This window comes from Ruditapes philippinarum, unplaced genomic scaffold, assembly GCF_026571515.1.
Source record: "Ruditapes philippinarum isolate M1 unplaced genomic scaffold, ASM2657151v2 ctg14624_1_1_1_1, whole genome shotgun sequence".
In the NCBI taxonomy this organism is placed as follows: Eukaryota; Metazoa; Mollusca; class Bivalvia; order Venerida; family Veneridae; genus Ruditapes; species Ruditapes philippinarum.
In genome coordinates, this window is record NW_026867155.1 from 50197 (window position 1) to 72236 (window position 22040).

At 34.8% G+C, this 22040-nt stretch overlaps 1 protein-coding gene across 1 annotated transcript in view; it reads left to right on the forward strand.

Moving 5' to 3' along the window:
• LOC132735074 (VWFA and cache domain-containing protein 1-like) overlaps nucleotides 1-19591 on the forward strand; it is a gene marked incomplete at its 5' end in the record, with an annotated part of 69505 nt that extends 49914 nt beyond the window's left edge. The window contains 1 exon segment of the mRNA XM_060721977.1: nucleotides 17586-19591. Within this exon segment, the coding sequence (XP_060577960.1) occupies nucleotides 17586-17992 (407 nt within the window).
• Nucleotides 19592-22040: the final 2449 nt, after the last annotated feature.

Genomic DNA, 22040 nt, shown 5'->3' on the forward strand with positions numbered 1-22040 from the left:
CGGAAAACAATTACTTCTGTTTTATCAAGATTGATTTCCATTCCAGTATTATAACAAAAAGTGTCAATTACATTTAATTGTTGTTGTAATTTAGATACAGTCTCTGCACAGTTTGCTACATCATCGGCAAACATAAGACATAATATATCAGGTATATCATTAGTAATAAATATTCCTGTGCCACAGTTTTGTCTAAGTAAGATAGACAACTTATTGATAAAAAGAATAAAAATAGTCGAACTAGATTTATCTCCCTGTCTTGTTCCTATGTTACACGGGAAAAAATCAGTTAAACCATTTTGTGTTTTCACACAAGACTTTAAATCGGAATACATACATTTTAAAACCCGTAAAAAATTACCATGAATGCCTATTTTCTGTAGTGAATCAAATCATTTTGAATGGTCAATTTTATCAAAAGCTTTTCGGAAATCGACATATAAACAATAAAAACGACCACCTTTTTAAGACAAGTAATTTTGTATCATGGCTTGTAAACAGAAAATATTATCAATAGCTGAGTAATTACACCTGAAACCTGCCTGACATTCGTCTATTTCATTATTTTCTTCAGCCCAATTATATAACCTTTTATTAACAACGCCAGAAAATATTTCATACATTGTATTTGTGATAGAAATGCCCCGATAATTGTTCGGTAAGGAAGACGACCCAGACTTGTAAACTGGACATATAATACTTTGACCCCAAGTATTTGGAAAATTTCCTGTTGTTAGAATTGTGTTAAACAGCAGTAACAAATGTTCCCCGATGTCTTGGCGTGAATATTTAAAAAAAATTCAGATGGAATCCCGTCGAATCCAGAACTTTTATTATTTACAAGTTTAGAAATAACTGATTCAATTTCACATAATGTAAAATGTAAATTTAGTGAATTCGCACTTTCTTCAGAAGATACATGTTCGTTATTCACGTGTGACGGCACTTTTACCGCGTTTGCGTCATACAATAGTTTATTGAAATAATCATACCATTCTTTAGAGGAAATGCTATTGCTTGTTAAATTATTTTGTGGTTTGGCTAATTTCAATTGTTTCCAAAAGGAAATGGCATCAGTATATTTGATTAAACACCCTTAGTAAAAATTAACATCATATCTTACACTTAAAGACATGAGGTTATTTTGTGTTATTGGGAATAATACCAGATTCAAACGATTTTGTTTTATAGAAAAGTTCTTATTTTGTGTCAAGTGACAAAAAAAACGGGCCACACAATGAACGATTTCTGCAGCTAATTACATGCAACTATATAGATTATACATCACTAATGAAAATTAGTATTCAAATAATAAGTATAAAATGTTTATTTTAGGTCTACTCACGACGCTTTGTCTGCCACTTTTCAAGTCTGATCACTCCTTATTCGGAGTCGTCTGCTCCGATCTTACTATGTCAAATCTCGTGTCTGATATCACCTATTTCCGCCAGGGAGAGAACTCTTACTCATTTATCATTGACGGCAGAGGGCGCACCTTGATGCATCCTCTCCTACCGTTGCCGTCACAGGCAAGCGATGACCCAATTTACGTGGACATTCAACATTTAGAGAGACAAAGTGATGCCAAGGAAGTCATATCATCCATGAAAAGGTAAAAAAGTTTATATTAGGGGCTTGTAAATTCACATGCCCTTATTTACTACTTTCTAAATCTCTTTAAAATATTTCATTAATTTTAACTTGATTGAGATAACATGATAATGCATATAATTTTTGCTCAGCTAGCTGTTGATAATGATCAAATGACTAAGCATTAATGATTCTACACTCTTTCTACATTCGAATTACAATTACCATCGACTGATTATTCTACACTCTTCTACATTCGATTTACTTATACGCTCGTCCGATGATTCTACACTTTCTACATTCGAACTATTAATACTCGACTGTTCCACACTCTTTCTACATTCAAATAACTAATACTCTCGACTGTTTATTCTACACTCTTTCTACATTCGAATAACTTATGTGCGCGACTGATTATTGTACTCTCTGCTTACGGATAACTTTTATACTACACACTTTCTGCATTTAAAGTACTAATACGCTGGATTGAGGATTCTACATTCTACATTCGAATTACTAATACGCTCGACCGATGATTCTACAATTTTTCTACATTCCAATTACGTATACGCTCGATTGATTATTCTGCATTCTTTCTACATTCGAATTACAAATACTCTCGACCGATGATTCTACACTCTTTCTGCATTCGAATTACAAATACGCACGACTGATGATTCTGATTATTCTACACTCTTTTTACATTCGAATTACTTATGCGCGCAACTGATTATTCTACTCTCTGCATTCGGATAACTATTATAGCACACTCTTTCTACATTTGAATTGCTAATACTATCTACTGATTATTCTACACTCGAATTTCTAATATTCTACTCTCTACATACATGCATTTTTGAACCATACGTGCGCTTAATTCCTTGACAGTTTTACCTTTTTACATGAATACATCGAATTGCAGTTCATTTTTAATTGTGTACGTCAAGCTCAGTTTTTTAAGATGACAATGATAGCATGTTTATTATTATTATCATCTCTTTAAAAGCAACAATTACCGTCACCAAAACCATTGTTTAAATCACGGGGAAAAAAGAAGGATGGCCGCCACAACGATTGTGACCACGGCTACTACTGAGATAACAACTACGACAAGTACGACTACTACGACTATAAGATACGACTATGACAGTGACGAATACAATTATATATATAATATTATATTATTACGACGACTATGTTTAGTAAAAATGCATCACTTGTAAAACATATGCGAAACGCACGTTTTTTTATTCATATACAAACAAACAAATGGTTTCTCCAAGAAGAGGCTGTATTACACGTGGTTAAGACATATTTTTCACACGTTTTTCATATGACTTGAATTGACTTCGCGTTTACTTATAAGAAAATAATTGGTATGGATAACATGAAAAGTTATTTATTTACATATTATGTTTGTCTTTTTTCAGTGGAGTAAGCGGAAGTAAGACATTTTATTCAACACGGACTTTTTCAAGAGGGTCTGTGGACTATGAAGGAATACACACAAAGTCAATAAATTCTACATATACCTGGACTCCTGTAAGTGATATTTATTTATCTTTTAGCTTGAATCAATTTTCATCTTGAACATTTCCTTTGTAATTTTATAGAGGATATTGAAGATTTAGTACTAGATTTATTGAAAGTGTTGAATAAAATATTATGAATAAGACGTTGAAAAGTTCATTCCGTTAGGTGAAAAGGCGAGATTATAGCATTTAAACATCCTGTAACATAATATTTGTATGGTTTTAAATCATAAATATGATGCTCAAATTGAGATTTATCAATATTGTAGGTTCCGAAAAGCATTATTTATAATGATTTTACCGAATTTAACATTTCATGTAAATAAAGGGACGTAATAAAATTTGATTTTCTATAAAGTTTAAGTTAAATTTTACCATAAGAAATGAATGCATATATTTTAATGATTACATATAATATGCACAAATATTTGCAGTACAAACATGTATTTTACATATTCTTCGATGTTTGAAAATTATCTTGTTTGCATAATTATGTACATATACAGTGTATTTATAATTTCACTTAGTGTGGTTTACCACTTTGAGCACAACATACAGGATCTTTAATCATTCAAACACCTTATCCGGTATGGTCTTTAGTGTGGTACTCCAACACTGCTTTTGGTCTCACTCATACTACATACCAATACGCACATTAGATATATAAAAAAAACACTAGCTTGAGGCTTTAAAAATGTTTTGTGAGAAAAACACTTAGTTTCTTTTTTTTAGGTACCGAGAAGCAATTTTTCTTTGTGCATTGTTGCTGGAGTGGGAGACCGTCAGTCCAATATTAAACCATTACAACCGCGTGCTGATACGTTTTTCTACCACAGAACTGATCTTGCTGACAACACGATATCTTACTGTAACAATTTTAACAGATATTCTACAAAAGGTATGCCAAATCAGTTGCCCCCTTCCCTCCCCACCTCTTCCCTCTCCACCCCTTCCCTTCGGTTGCATGCCTTCCAGGAAATCAACACACACATACACACTGTTGCCGCACTGGTTTCCTTCTTGGTATACGGAATATTAAAATGTCTATTCTGGTACACGCTCATACTTGAAATAAACCACTGAACCGCGGCACTTGATGACATCACAAATAAAACTGGAAGACCTCTATATGACATTGTAAGTGTCAGTGTAACTTTGTCTGTTAAAATCCGCACGTGCAATGAAAATCATTTTTTCAGTATTTATACAAGTGATTTACAGATTTTTAGCTAGTCTTTTATACTTCCGTTACTATTTTTAGACAGGTCGTCTGTTATGATAACCCCAGGAGGTTTTATCAACCCAACGTCATATTTGGAGACGGAAGAGACTTCACATGAAGTTGAAAAGTATACAAATTTCTTAACCGGGGTGACAAGCGATAATCCTGGATTCAGGGTATGTGAACAACACTACGGGCAATATGTAGAAATCTACTTTTGAAGTTTGTTTGTTTTGGTTTTACTTCACATCGATACTGTATAGGTCATGATGACGACATTCCAGCTTTACTGGTGGAGGATGACCTCAGGTGCCCTTTCGTGCATTATTTCAGACCTGAGTAGAATCACCGACGTTCCGTAAGCTAGCTGGATAGCTTCCTCACATGAATTAATCCAAAGCCCCTTTCGATGATTCAAAGCCACAGCGGTGAGGGGAAAATGACTTGAAGCCAACGACCTTAACCACTCGGCCACGGACGCTCCGTTACTTTTTAAGAGCTTGTGTACACGATTTACTTGTCATAGGTAATTGTTTTCAGGATGTCACGTGATGTGCAAAATTTCTTGAGATATTAAGTCTTTTACTGTACATGCAGAACTAGCTATACAACATGCCAAGTGTTACTGCGACTAATTATCAGCCAGCCAGCATAGCTCAATGGGTTAGAGCGCGAGACTTGTAATCTCGACATTGTGGGTTCCATTCCCGGGCTGACCAACTAAAATACTAAATCATCTCATGGAGAACTAAACTCGAAGAATTCCCGTTGTATTGAGTGTACTTAAAGAAGCAGCGAAACTTTGGAATTGGGGCATCTTTCGCTTACGCTGTATCTTGCACTATCCTTCTCAAAATATTAAATGACTGAAATACTTCTTTCTCTCGAGAGACTCGCCCATATCGGGCAACCGGTGGCGAGTATAAATAGTGACTAATTAAAAGGGTTTTGATTTTGACACAGCCGTATTTTTAACAGAGCAAGAAAGAAGTTTTTATTTCACCAGTTGACTACAGATTTGTTTTTATGAATGATATATTTGATAATATATGGAAATTGCATAATATTTTTATGACTTTTTAGCCTACAATTATTAACTCGGTGACAGCAACATTTACACCTGAGGAGATTTTGCGAGCAAATCAATATTGAAAGCCGCGTGCGACAACGGGTTATTTTGGCGGTATCCTCGGGAACCACCTGATCGATGTAGTGGCGTAATATTTTCCCGGGAATTCCAACGTCCGAAAAAAATTTATGACATCTCAAGGCTATGGCCATGGTAAAACCTTATTTTTGTCGACCTTTTATATATATTCAGGTTAATAAATGGTTCAGGAAATTAAGTCTACCACTGTTGTATGATTAAATTTCTAAGGTATCGGTCATGGTGTGTCTCGTTACCAATACCATTTCAATTGTAATATTTTCTATATGCGCATGCGCAAACAATTAAAGCAGACGTTCTTTCTCAATGCCAATTATATATTGTTTTGTTTCTCCAGGTATGAAAGATCAATTGCCTACAAAGGCAAGATGGTACTTTCCACACCTTATAATGACCTTTGGGGATCCGGATATCTCATTACTTTATCAACAGCAATCACAGAACCGGGGTATACTATAAACTAAGTATTCTAAACATCATGTAAAGTTTTAGTCATGAAATCATTTACGTTTTTGCGTTTCTTTCGCCCAATATAGATATAAAGCATATGTTTCTTCCGCTTAATAAAGAAATAAAGTTTGTGTGTGTTCATTTTCATAAAAGAAATAGTGTTATGATATCATGCGAGGGATAATGTCACTAGTCTCCATATATCATGATAAAAATGGTGTAATGTGCACAGTGGCGCACAGCTTTTCTGCAATGAAAGCGTCCAGTAAAGAAAAACCGCGAAAATCTCTCTCTCTCTCTATATATATATCCTACTAACCCACGAAATACACAGAGGCTCGCATAATATTATTGTATTCAACTCGTTCAATAAATTCAGTATTGAACTTACAGTCATTCAATATCTTCAATTTATTACGTAGAATATGTTTTGTGAGACCGGCAGTTTAAAAGAAAATTATGATCTATATATTCCAGATCTTCGAAACGCACAATGGCGATAGCGGGGACCGACTTTACCATGTCATACCTGTACAATACTTTAATTACAATACCTGAATATGAGAAAGTTTGTAACAACGGGCAATACGAGTAAGTATTGTCTAGGTACAGTCTTTTCTGTGCAATACCTTAATATGAGGAAGTATGTAACAACGGCCAATATCATTAAGTACTGTCTAGATAAGTCTCTTTTTGTACAAAACCTCAATATGAGGAAGTATGTAACAACGGGCAATATGAGTACAATGAAAGTATTGTCTATGCAATACCTCAGTATTAGGAAGTATGTAACAACGGGCAATATGATTAAATATTGTCTGGGAACAGTTTCTTTTTGTGCAATAATTCAATACGAGGAAGTATGTAACAACGGGCAATATGGGTAAGTATTGTCTAGGTACAGTCTGTTTTTATGCATAACCTAAATATGAGGAATATGTAACAGCGGGCAATATGAGTAAATATTGTCTAGGCACAGTTTCTTTTTGTAAAATACCCCAATATGAGGAAGTATGTAACAACGTGCAATATGACTAAGTATTGTCTAGGTACAGTCTCTTTTTGTGCAATACTTCAATATGAGGAAGTATCTAACAACGGGCAATATGAGTAAATATTGTCTAGGTACAGTTTCTTTTCGTGCAATACTTCAATATGAGGAAGTATGTAACTTTAAAGTGAATAAATAATTTATTTTCGCTTGAGCAAGTGAATTAGAAAATAATTGCTTTACATATGGCAGTTTAAGTCTTTTTATCTTAAATTCATCAAATCAGTATGTAAATTAAAACTCTTATATACATAAATTAATTACAAAACATTGACCATTAAAATATCTTTGCAAAATTTTTGCAGATGTTTTCTGATAGATGACAGCGGTTTTATCGTTCTACACCGTGACTTTGTGCAACCATCAACGAAACATCCTCATTTAGAAAATGTCCATCTTACATATAAGGTATTTGAACTAAAATGAATTTATTATATTCTGTATATCAGGATAATCCATAACAATTAAATTGGTAATAAAGGGCCTACGTTTCTTATACTTAGCTTTTTATTTGATTGCATTTTTTTATCTTATTTATCTTTCTTACGCAAAAGATCATAGATAATTGCACAGCCGTTCGGCACATTTGCCATGACCATAATGGTTTAATTATCATAAAATTATGATCCCTTGATCATCAAGAACAGAATTACTATCCAACATCCGTTTACTGTATAAAATATATACTTTACACATATATAGTAAACGGGTGCTGAACAGTAATTATGTTCTTGATGATCAAGGGAGGATCATTTTATGATAATTTGACTATTATAGTCATCGCAAATGTGCCGAACGCCTGTGAGAGATTGTAGAACATCAAATATTTCAAATTTTTATCAGTTTATCCGAATAGTTCTTCAAATGGACTCGTTCAGCTTCCACTTTTAGCTCCACTTATTTTCATAATATGAGCTGCGTCATGACAAAACCAACATCATGCGTTTTCGACCAGCATGGATCCAGACCAGCCTGCGCATCCGCGCAGTCTGATCAGGATCCATGCTGTTCGCTTACCAACTCTATTACAAGAAGAGAAACTGATAGCGAACAGCATGGATCCTGATCAGACTGCGCGGAAGCGCAGGCTGGTCTGGATCCATGCTGGTCGCAAACCCATTATGTTGGTTTTGTCATGACACGGCTCATTATATTTATTAACTCTTTTACTGAAGCCCTCCAAACTTACAAATACTATGACAGCTACAATCCATTACACAGACTTAACAGAGTAAATATTATCATTATTTAAATCCATGTGCTTTCAGGAACCTGCAATTGCAGACGATTTAGTTAGCAACAATGTCATGGTGAAATCGAAATGTATTGATTTCGAAAATATAAAAGAGCAATATAGCTACAGGGTAAGTTGATATTTCAATTGTATTGTATTGTGTCTTTCGTGGTGTGTAAGATATTATTTGAAAAATAAAGAATAGATTTTTTTTCTTTCTTACACTTGCTTATGTGTAATCATGCTTGTTTATATTTAATCATGCTTGTTTATGTCTAATTATGCTTGTTTATGTTTAATCATGCTTGTTTATGTGTAATCATGCTTGTTTATGTGTAATCATGCTTGTTTATGTCTAATTATGCTTGTTTATGTGTAATCATGTTTGTTTATGTTTATGCTTGTTTATGTGTAATCATGCTCGTTTTGTCTAATTATGCTTGTTTATGTGTAATCATGCTTGTTTAGGTGTAATCATGCGTGTTTATGTGTAATTATGCTTGTGTATGTGTAATAATGCTTGTTTATGTCTAATCATGCTTTTGTATGTGAAATCAAGCTTGTTTAGGTGTGAGCATGCTTGTTTATGTGTAAATGTGCTTGTTTATGTGTAATTATGCTTGTTTATGTCTAATCATGCTTGTTTATGTCTAATCATGCTTTTTATGTCTAATCATGCTTGTTTATGTCTAATTTTGCTTGTTTATGTGTAATTATGCTTGTCTATGTGTAATTATGCTTGTCTATGTGTAATTATGCTTGTTTATGTGTGATCATCCTTGTTTATGTGTAATCATGCTTGTTTATGTCTAATCATTCTTGTTTATGTCTTATTATGCTTATTTATGTGTAATCAACTTTGTTTAGCTGTGATCATGCTTGTTTGTGTAATTATGCTTGTTTATGTCTAATCATGCTTGTTTATGTCTAATCATGCTTGGATATGTGTAGTCATGCTTGCTTATGTGTAATTATGCTTGTTTATGTCTTATTATGCTTGCTTATGTATAATCATGCTTGTTTATGTGTGAGCATGCTTGTTTATTGTAATTACTTGTTTATGTGTAATCATGCTTGTTTATGTGTGTGAGCAATCCTTTTTATGTGTAATTTATGCTTGTTTATGTGAAATTATGCTTGTTTATGTAAAATCGTGCTTGTATATGTGTAATTATACTTGTTTATGTGTAATTATGCTTGTTTATGTGTGAACCTGCTTGTTCATCTGTAATCATGCTTGTTTATGTGTAGTCATGCTTGTTTATGTGTAATGATGCGTGTTTATGTGTATTAATGCTTGTTTATGTGTAGTAATGCTTGTTTATATGTAATCATGCTTGTTTAGTTTGTGTTATCCCGCTTGCTCATGTGTAATTATTCTTATTTATGTGGTATCATGCTTGTTTATGTGAAATTTGAATAAAACGATTTTTACGTTATAATGGTTTTATTTTTTCTGGAAAATTGTTAAGAACTTTATATATTTCTTTAATACTTTATAAATATTCTACTGATTACAGAAAAAGGTTCAAAGTATTTCAAATTAAGTATTATATAAATATTCGTACTTATATACACAATGATGCTGTAAGTCCAGACTTGCCTGAATCTTAATGGTGTTACGTGTCCGCTTTTTGCCCGTACCTTAATACGGTTAGGCATGCGGGCATGTATTGTATGGAGGCTATTCGTTGCCAAAAATCCAGCCTTGTTGATCTGAGTTGAACAGTTTGCTAACGGACAAAATACAATTGTATTTCTTTGTATGTAAACTCCAATGTTTGCATTCTTGGATTGAGTTTGCCGGTTTAACATTGTAAACATGCATTTCAACAAAATAGACAAAACATTAACTGTTCTGCTGAAAGTAGCAATACCAAGTGTTCGAATACTCATTGTTCGTGTATATGCCGACAAAACAGAAGTGACATTCTTAGCTTTACATTGTCGAACCATCATGATTCGGATCAGCATAATTGCCAATCTATGCCTTTATACAGTCAACATCAGCGGACTTTAAAGGATTATAGGCATATAAGTTTTATAACTTTGTAGATACCACATTTTTTAGAAAAAGAAACTTGAAAAAAAAACAATAAAAAAACTCACCAGGCTACTTACTGCCTGAGGATAAATGTTTTTCAAGGAAGTAAAAACTATTGATAAGACTATATTCAACGATAAATAAATTTTACTGAGGGTATTCCAATTTGCATAGGGATGAGTAACATTTACAGTTAAGCTGCTACCTTACCACTTTCAAATTTTCAACATATTATAGAGATTTTGATACGACTTTACAAATACAGACTAAATTATGGCTGTTGTCTTTCCTAGTAGTAGCATTTACTAGTACATTAGTAACTTTAATTGACAAGAAAAATGTTTTAACAATAGTAAAATTAAAACCAAAGTTGTATGTACCCTTTCGTGCATAACTTTTTATTTTTAACATACTGTATAGAAATATTTCCCATATTTACCATTTTGTTTTTCAGTAATAATATTTAAATGAGTCCAAAGGTATGTACTAGTATGTTAATTATCAATTTATGTATTTCTTGTTTATTCTATCTCTTAGAAAGCCGTCACTTACAAATCTTAATAAATATTTTGTGTAGTATTTCATGTACATAAAATAGTTCTCTGCTTTTGATCAGATAGACAGAGCTATTGACAGCATGTATACACAGATTATAGAGTTGCTATTGATTCAGTACAATGCATAAAAAGACCTTAACTTACGTCAGCTTACATATATTTAATATCACATCCTATGACTCAAAATACCTCCCAATGGAGGTAAACAAAGATGCTAGGATACACTGAATATTTATTTCAATATTAAATGGGACAAATTCACAAGTTTTTGGTTATACAACGGAATTATCGATGGTAAACTTTGAATTGTTTCGTGGTTATACACTTAATCAAAAATATGGGTTTTTCTACAACACAACATAGTCCTTTAAAGAAAGTACTTACTGTTCAGTTCTCTTTATTCGTGTTGCCAAAAGTGACTTCCATGTATCGCATTATAGTACTATTTGCTGAATGTAAAAGATATGCCATCAAGTATTACCGTGTAACGTTTGAAGGCACACAAACCCTATCGTTCATATCATCTTACAGAGGTGTGTGTCATTATATATGGGAAACATTCCCTTATGTTCATTCACCAACTTTAGTTTTTGCATATTATTATGCTCATAATCAGTATAAACGTTGTGACATTGTTTCATTATATCTTAACCAATTTTGCATTACTTGAATATCCTGTACTAGAATACGTTTTAACAAAATCAGAGGATGTTCAAAGTCAACTGTATTGCAGAAATTTATAACAGTTTCTATATAATTTAAAATATTTTTGTACCAGCAAGAGTTACCTCTCTTTATATCTGCTTTCGTGAAAATTGGCTCCGCCTATTAATTTTCGTCTATTTCCGTGATAATTCCATATATGGAAGTTGCAAAATCGCTTACAAATGTTAATCGCGTTAGAATGTAAAAGGAAAGTGTGGTGTTGTAAACCTGAGAGTGTCAAGTTGCTCAACGTCATGATGCACATCATTAAACGTATTGTGTACGTTCTATCGTTTACATTTCTACATGTCACAAATTTGAAAATAAAGTTTGCAATTTATCTAAGTTGCATGTTTACAGCTGAACCATTTTATCAAATCAAGATGATCAAAATGCTTAATACCAGTGCAGTATGTAACTCTCGGATCGACAATTAGATTTTTACTAATCTGTTTAGTAGAACCGAAGTATGCATTGTCAAGTTTCAAAGGCTGGATTTTTGGCAACGAATAGCCTCCATAGTATTGCCCGTACCTTAACATTGTTTCATGTCCAGGTTGCCGTACTTTGATACTGTTTGGTGTTTGGGTTTTACCGTACTTTAATATATTGTATAACCTTTTAAGGTAACGACATCCTCATCTCAATATGACAGACTGTCATCATATGCCAAGTATGAAATCCGACCAGTTGAAAACACGAACATTTTCATTATAATAAAAAGGAAGCTTTATATACCAGGACAAACTATATGCTGCAAGGTAAGTATTTATATCTAACATATCTTATCAGTGGTCGAAAGAACTCTAGTGATATCTGGGACTGATTATCAAACCATCTGAAAACTGATACAAATTGTAGCAGTGGTGGTTGTTGTGATGGTAGTTTTCACTCCAGATCACGACGGTAAGCCACATTGAATTCACCAGAGCACAGATCAACGCACCGCATCGTTCCTGGGCAGGCTGTCAAGCAGTTTACTAGTACTTGTTGCCTTCACTTTCGCAAAGAACTGAAACTTCTGAAACATGCCAGAGCAGGAGGTACAGTGCGGATGACCGTAGAAAGGATTTCATGATCAATCACAACGAAAGTGACATGCGCCGTCCGGAATCGAACCAGGGTCGCCCGATTCACACCCGGACGGCTTGCAAATTGTAGCCCAGATTAAGGACATTTATATATAAAAAAATGATAATATCGGTATCGGATTGAACATAACTTTTGCAATAGGAAATAGCCTCTAAATAGAAGTCTTGAAAAACATAGTGGCATTCTTTATAATTTGCCGCCTTCTTATATGTGCATGAAAATTTGAATTATATATTACTCGATAAGCAAATTTTCAAATGCAAGCGTTATTTTTTGCAAAAATGATTTTCCTTCTTTATATATATTTTCTTGCTTCATATACGAACACTTTGTACTTATTTCAACAACAATATATTTCAGACGTACGGACAATCGCCAAGTGTGTTAGCATGTAAAAGGTCCAAATGCGACTGCCTCTGCTATACGACCACTAATTTTAACTACTGTCTGAACGAATACGAGCTACTTGCGTAAGTATACATGTTAATAGCATATAACTTGGTACATTCTAAACAGCCCTGTACTAAAAATAAATATGTATATGCTATTATAATAAGAAATTGATTTGTTATAAGAAATTACTTAAGTAAAATGAAATAAGAAATAATTTTTAAGAAAAATGATATTTTACAAGCAACTGTCATATAAATATGAAAGTTTTTGTATGTAAATGTTTATATTTTGTTGAAAGGTAACCGTTTATACTTTTTGTATATGTTACATATTTAATTTACAACATACAGAAACTTTAAAGGTCCAATAAGCCTCAAACAATGCTTTTCGTTTTTGTGCCTTGTAACAGTCTCAAAAATGTTAATGTCAAAATACCATTTTGTTTACATCTTCCTTCCATTATGACAAATTATGTCACATACAGCATTTTCTTCTGATGGTTTAAGCATTTCACATGTTCTAAGTCAACAATAATATAATTAAACACAAGTTTTCTTTTATTGCAAAAAAAACCAAAACGATTTATTCATTTCTTTGGCTGATGGGTCTTTAATGTTTACATTTATTTTAGTCTTGCTTTGGCTAATGAACTGTCTATTTCCAATCCAAAGGCTCTCAAAATCAAAATGCTTCAATCAAGCCATCAACAGGATTATATGTCTGGGCAGTCTGCATCTGCGTAAAGGTTGATATGGCTTAATACAGATATCGTAGACTCCTGGCACAGTCGAAACACAATCTCATTATTGCCGAGAAGTTCAGGTTGCAGACTTCAAATCACTTGTCCCTCACCGCAATGGGTTCGTGTCTAGTCAGGGACTTGTGCGTGTATTTTTCATGTGCCGAAGCTATCCACCAAGCTTACGGAAAGTTTGTGGCTATAGACAGTTCCCGGCTTAGCCAAAAGTAATTCACAAATTAAAGGGGCATCTGAGGTGTTCCTTGACCAGATAATCTGGGGAGGGAGAGTTGGGCAGTGCAATATAACATTTAAGTTGTCGATGTGACTTAAAACCCAACAAAAACATAATAGCCCCACTCATTCAAGGAAGGCTGATTTATTGCTTTATAGTGTGAGAACTTGTAATAAGTTTATATTCATTCTTTGAGCACATATATTATAAGAGCCGCACCATGACAAAACCAACATAGTGCGTTTGCGACCAGCATTGATCCAGACCAGCCTGCGCATCCGTGCAGGATCCATGCTGTTCGCTTACCAACTCTATTACAAGTAGAGAAACTGATAGCGAACAGCATGGATCCTGATCAGACTGCGCGGTCTGGATCCATGCTGGTTGCAAACGCACTATTTTGGTTTTGTTGTGACGCGGCTCATATATTCTTTAGAGATGCAGCGCCAACTTGCGCACCTCGCACCCCAGCGCTGGAGACAGAAAGTATATCTGAAGTGGAGAAGATCAAGGGTATTCAAAGATGTTTCCTAACAGAATGCGAAAAACAGACGTCCATGAGGTATATTTTCTCTCTATAATGAGTTGATAATTAATATTTTGGACACACAGTTTCATTAAAAATATATATCTGAATATATATTTTATAGTTAAACTCTCATAGACCTATAATTCGTTCTTATCAAATATCACCCTCGAATACCCCCCTTGAAATATTTGTTACATCACCCTCGGCTCATGAATATATGAATATCACTCTCAAAGAGAATATTCCTCGAGAGATACTTGCAATATAACCTTTGGCTCATGAATATCACTCACATAGAGAATATTCCCCGGCTCATGAATGTCATTGTCAAAGAGAATATTCCCCGGATATAATTGTTATAATACCCTCAGTTAATAAATATCACCTTCATAGAGACTACCCTCTAGGAGAATTTTGTTATATCTCCTTCGCCTCATGAATTAAACCCTCATGGAGGATTGTTCTCCGGCTGACAATTTGTTGTATCACCCTCGGCTCGTGAATACTAGTTTCACTCTCATTGAGAACATTGCCTGCGAGATATTTCTTATATCACATTAGGTAACATATATATCAGTACCTAGGGGGTAATTTTCCAGTTCTGGAGTTGACACAATGATGTGTTAATTACATAATATTGGTCAATTAAAAAAGAAGTTAAAAGATCTTTAGTTTAAACATATTTTTATTCAATGTAATATATAAATGTTAATAATCTACAATTTAAGCAGAAAGGAATTGGACCGAGAGCTACAATAAGCTCCTTAAAATATCTTAAATTTCCCCCCACATAGTCTTAGATAAATGAACAGCAATATTGAAAAAAGTATGTAGTAATCGATTTTATCAAGGTCGTTTTTGAAACATGATTGCCACCAGTATAAACGCAACTAATGTTTTTTAGCGGCTGTCACGGAATATCTGGATGTAGTTGGTGTTCAAAAGGCAAAGATGTTAAACCTCTAGCTTCACCATATTGTACTAGACAAGAAAACTGGCTACTTGGAATTGAAGGTTTATCACAAGTGCACATACAGGTATTTTGTTCTTTTTCTAACTTAAGGACTTTACAGATTTTAAGAGGGGGTTTTTGGCCGAGTGGTTTTAAAGGTCGTTGAACTTTCAAACCACTGCTCACCGCTGTGGGATTTCGAATCCGACAGTGACTTTCGGATCTTTCTGTTGTTAGGAAAAGCTATCCAGCTAGTTACGGAACGTTGGTGGTTCTACTCAGGTGCCCGTTCGTGCCTGAAATAATACACGGAAGGGCACCTGAGGTGTTCCTTCACCAGTAAAGCTGGAACGTCGCCATATGACCTATACTGTGTCGGTGTGACGTTAAAAAACACAATCAAACAAACAGATTGAAGACAAAAAAGAAAAGAATTATTTTCACACATGCTCAACATTGCAAAAAAAGAAAGGTAATTGATTGATGTCTCAAAACAAGAGAGAAATGAACAATCTGTCAATATTATCCGGTGTAACTTTTGACAGACTGGTTATCTTTCCAATATGCAATCAGTGTCGCGGAAAAGTTACCGCCCTTTCCGGATGTGACGTAAATGGGGATTGTTCTAATACAGACCGTTTTGGAACAAAGCGACCGGTGGATATTGATTAAGATCGATTTAATATTTTAATAACTATAAGCTTATGTTTTAAAGGCACATTCTGCCTCAGAAACAAATAAATTTTACTTCTTAAGAAAGGACAAATATGAATTTTATTATGTTAAGATATTGATTGTAGAGAATGTGAGATGCTTGTTACCTGAAGAAAGTAGCGATGAATGTGAAATTATTTGTCATAAAAGTAGCAAACTGTAAACAAAGTAGTATTTTGACTTTCATACGAAATACTTATTCACTGTAACTGTACTTATTATCAAAAAGCAACAGATGGTCCAAATAATCGGCAAATGAGTAATTTTTTGGATACTAAAATAGTACACCAAAATTAAAAGTTTTTGAGAAATATAAATAAACGCATTTCTGAGGCATATTTATGTCTTTAAACTTTATCGGCATTCACTTGAAACTTTAATGTTACATTTTCATCATGTATTTCGTTGTGTTTGGCTTTTGTAGGTAATTTGTTTAACAAAGAACGTAAATTTGTTGTTACATTACTGTATTGCATATCTTGTGTTTTGGGCTCATGCAATTTGATGCGAGAATTTATTTCATATAAACATTGCTTTGGGTCTGTACGTTGACATGTGGTATTTGTATTTCTGGCTGTTTTCAAGTGTTAAATGAATATACATTTATATTTATCATTCATATTAATGTACTGATATGGTATACATGTATATATACCTTTATAAAATGCCTGTTCTGTTAAACATGAAAAAATAGTTTCCTTATTCAAAATGGGCTAACATGATCAGAACATTGACTTTGTAGTGCTTCTTAAATTAAACCAACAATTTGTCATTTCAGTTATTTATAATATTTATCTATTTTCATTATTATTATATGTAGAGGGGCGTCTGGGACCAGATGGTTATGATTGTTGACTTGAAGCTACTTGTCCCTTACCGCTATGGGATCAAATCATGCCAGAGATACTGGATTCTTTCATGTGAAAAAAAAGATATCCAGCTAGCTTACGAAAGGTCGGTGGTTCTACTCAGGAGCCCGGTTGTTGCCAGAAATAATATGCGAATAGGCATTTGAGAGGCTAAGATGTACCTCCACCAGTAAAGCAGGGAAGTCGCCATATATCCTTGAAAGTGTGTCAAACAGAAAAATAATTACATGTATTTTTACTGTCATAAATGAGCCGCGCCATGACAAAACCAACATAGTGCGTTTGCGACCAGCATGGATCCAGACCAGCCTGCGCATCCGCGCAGTCTGATCAGGATCCATGCTGTTCGCTTACAAATCCTGTAATAAGTAGAGAAACTGATAGCGAAACGCATGGATCATGATCAGACTGCGCGGATGCGCAGGCTAGTCTGGATCTATGCTCTTCGCAAACGCATTATGTTGGTTTTGTCATGACGCGGCTCAAATGTTTGTATTTATCATCTATAGGAATTTGCGAGGAATCTACAGAATCTCCAGAAGGTGAAGCAGACGACTTGTCTGTATTGGGAATCGTGATTGGTGGTATGATGGTAGTTGCAGTGTTTGCATTTGTTATGCTATACTTTTTTATGCGTCACACCCCTCACAGAAGTAGGGCAGACAGAAACGCTGCTGGGAATAGAAACATTGCCAGTTCAAATTCTTTCGCGCGCGAAAACCATGCATTTGATTCATTCCAGCAAAACCAGAATAATGGTGGTATTAATAGCGCGTATTATGACAATAGGCAAGCATATATTCAGCCGTCTGCGCCGATGCACAATGTGACGTCACAACATATTGCGCCGCCCACTTATGACGAGTCTCAACGCTCACACGCTCCGTACATTTTTTATCAGGGTCGTTACAAATAATATCATTTTTTATTTTTTTTACGTTTTGGACACGGAGACATCCCTATGAGATTAAACTCCAAGTGGAAACAATTTGATACAATTAAAATCGCCAGCTGTGATTTCTTTTACTATGTTTTAACAGTTATTGAAATGTCAAATCCCTTACTTGATGAATTAAATATATCAAATACCTATATCAAATATAGAGCTATTATATAGTATATAATATACCCTGCAGCTATTGAAATTTGTATAAACTTAGATAATTGGAACTTGATGGTCGCTATGGAAACCAGTGTTGAATATATGACATTTTCGAGTATAAAAGTGTTGACTTGTGCTTGATGTTACAAGTTTTAGTTGAATTTAATTTATAATAAATTAAATTACTAATCAATCTTTTTACGAGCATGTTGTACAAAAATGATAAAATAACAATACCATTTCCACCGATTTCTTTTCTATTTATTGATAAATCCTCATCGTATATTTTTTTGTATTTTTGCTCACAATCTATATGTGCTGTGCATTTATTTATATGTAAATATTTGGTACCCAATTATTAACCTTTAACATGCGTGATCATACTAGACTATGTATACAGCTTGATATTCAAGTCAAGACGCTAAATGCAAGTATTTAGCTGTTTTGTCAGGTATTCAGCTGTTTGACAATCATTTTATTTAGTTTGAAGAAAACTGGATACAATTGAAAAATTAAGCAAACGACATGTCTACCAGACGTCGCTTTCCAAGCATTGCAGATATTAACATCTATAGATGTACGTGACATGGTAATATTATTAACATTTGAAACCAATTTCCGTCGCTTATAAATCCAAGCACATTATATATACATAATATATAATAGATATATATTTGGACCTCTACTCAGGGTTATACGATTTGCATTTATTTAAAATCATGTATATATAATTATAATTAAATACAAATCATATACAGTAACCCTGATGGAAGCGATCATAGAAGCTTTAAGAAACGGTTTGGCGTCTTATAAGGTTCCGTGCTTTTTAAGTCAAATTTACATTTCGAGGAAATTGGATACAATTTCAAAAATAAAGCAGATGACATTTAAGCATACGACAATTTTCCCAATATGCAAAAAGTTAGATGTATGTGTATGGTCATATATTAGTAGTATAACATTTAGTATTATATTTTATTTATGTGTACATATATGTATGTGTTCTGTGTTTAACACATTAAGTACCCATTTAACCTTTCATTTGGAAGCGACCATAGAAGCCCTAACAAACAGTCTAATATGCCCAATATGCAAAAGATTAAATGTGTTTGTAAGGTCATATATTACTAGTATAACATTTGATATTATATTTTTATTTATGTGTACGTATATGTATGTATTCTGTGTTTAACACAAACTACGATAATATCTCTGTTACCAATGCAAAATCTGTACAACAAATTATACTTATAAAGAGATATTTAAGTCATATGTTTTTAGCAAAAGTTAGAGAAAAAAATCCAATATCTAGAAATTAGAAGAGACGTATGATTTCTTTTATAGATCTATGTTTACATGTTTTTGTTTTGACCAAAAAATATTTGTTTATATTAAAAGCTTATTATATTTATACCTGGTGTGTTTCTTTTATTATTTTGATAATGTCCTGAAAGTCATGCAAGCCATTTGAGTCGGCTATTTATAGCTATCTGTTTATAGGTCTCCATGTTCTGACACACATGAATATGTCCCTTTATCCCCGACCCTCTTCCTATAATGTTTGAATAATTATCCTCCCCGCAATTGAACATTAAGACCGACACGGACACTTCTGTCATTAGTTTTTTCACATCATTGGTTCTTTCATTCATTCATTAATTTGTATATTACGGTTTTGTTAGGGACTGGCCAGTCCAGTGCAATAGAAAAATGTTTCTCGTCACAAACCTGTAGCCATAGAAAAATGACGTCCAGATGACCACTTTACATAGGTTTTAATCTACAACTTTAAATTAAAAAAAAGCTTTCAGGGCTGACAATGACTTAATTTTTAGTCCGATTGATCGGTGTAGTAGGGGATAATCTTTAAGGCAATATACGAAGATTGATAAAAAAGTTCATGGCCCGATGTACTTCCGGTAGTCTGAGAACCCAACCAATGGTCTTACCTTTCAATATAATCGCCCTCTACACCAATGCACTTTGCCCACATATGCTCCAACTTGTTCAACCCTTTAAAATAGAACTCTCTATTTTGGCCCTCAAAGAACTCATTGACCGCCTCCATGACACTTTCATTGCTTCCAAAACGTCTACCACGACGCTTGGTTTTCAGTTTCGGAAACGGGTAGAAGTCAGTGGGGACAATGTCCGGAGAATATGGGGATGGGGGGAGAATTTTTAAAGCCGCAGTCAGTTGCAGCAGCCATCGCAACTTGGGATGTGTGAGCTGGCGAATTGTCGTGCAGGAGGAGAACGCCTTGAGTGAGTTTGCCCCCGCCTTTTACGCGCGATTTCTTGACACAGATGTCTCAATTCATCTGCAAAGTACGTACCGTTTATGGTACGACCTTGCTCTAGATAGTCAATCGTGATAATCCCCTGACTATCCCTAAAAATTGAAGCCATCACCTTTCCTGCTGATGGCACCCTCTTGAATTTCTTCGGAAGGGGTGAGTCAGTGTGCTTCCATTGCATGCTCTGTTTTTTGGATTCTGGATCGAAGTGATGGACCCATGTTTCATCCTGAGTTACGATCCGGTAGATAAAATCAGGTTCATCCTCGTAGTGAGACCAAAGATATCTTGAAATATCAAGCTTGGTCCGTTTCTGGTCGCCAGTCAACTGTCTTGAGAACCATTTAGCGGAAACCTTTGACATTCCATACACATCTGTCAGAATTGCCTGAACTGAACCAAAGCTTTTACCCACTTCCCTAGCAATGCTTCACAGATCTTGTCTCCTGTCGCAGATGACCAGATCGTCCACAGCTTCGGCAGCTTTATCATTGGTGGCCACTTTTTTGCTAAGGTAATGGGTATAAGCTTTGGTTCATTTCAGGCAATTCTGACGGATGTCTATGGCATGTCAAATGTTTCCGCTAGATGGTTCTCAAGACTGTTGACTGGCGACCAGAAACGGACCAGGCTTGACATTTCAAGATATCTTTTGTCTCGCTACGAGGATATACCTGATTGTATCTACCGGATCAAAACTCAGGATGAAACATGGGTCCATCACTTCGATCCAGAATAAAAAAGGGCATGCAGAGGAAGCACCCTGGCTCACCCCTCCGAAGAAATTCAAAAGGGTGCCATCAGCAGGGATGATGATGGCTTCAATTTTTTAGGATGGTTAGGGGATAATCATGATTGACTATCTTGAGCAAGGTCGAACCATAAACGGTACGTACTATGCAGACGAATGGAGACGTTTGTGTCAGGTAATCGCGCGTAATAGGAGGGGTAAACTCACTCAAGGCGTTCTGCTCCTGCACGACAATGCGCCAGCTCACACATCCCAAGTTGCGATGGCTGCTGCAACTGACTGCGGCTTTGAAATTCTTCCCCATCCCCAATATTCTCCGGACTTGGCCCCCTCTGACTTCTGCCTGTTTCCGAAACTGAAAACAAAGCGTCGTGGTAGACGTTTTGGAAGCAATGAAAGTGTCATGAAGGCGGTCAATGAGTTCTTTGAGGACCAAAATAGAGAGTTCTATTTTGAAGGGTTAAACAAGTTGGAGCACAGGTGGGCAAAATGCATTGATGTAGAGGGCGATTATATTGAAAAGTAAGACCAGTGGTTGGGTTCTCTGACTACCGGAAGTACATCGGGCCATGAACTTTTTAATAAATCAATCCTCGAACATGCTTTTCATTTTTAACGTTTTTCTTTACGAATTTCTGGATCTCGGTTAAAAGTATTTGATATAATCCAACTTCTGACACCAACCATTGTTATGTAATAGGGTTAGGCCAGGGTGGATTATTTATGCGTATACTGGACATAACTGAAAAATAAGCACGGTCTATCGATGACTAACATCGATTTCTTCGATATGGTGGCTTTCTGTATGAAGCTA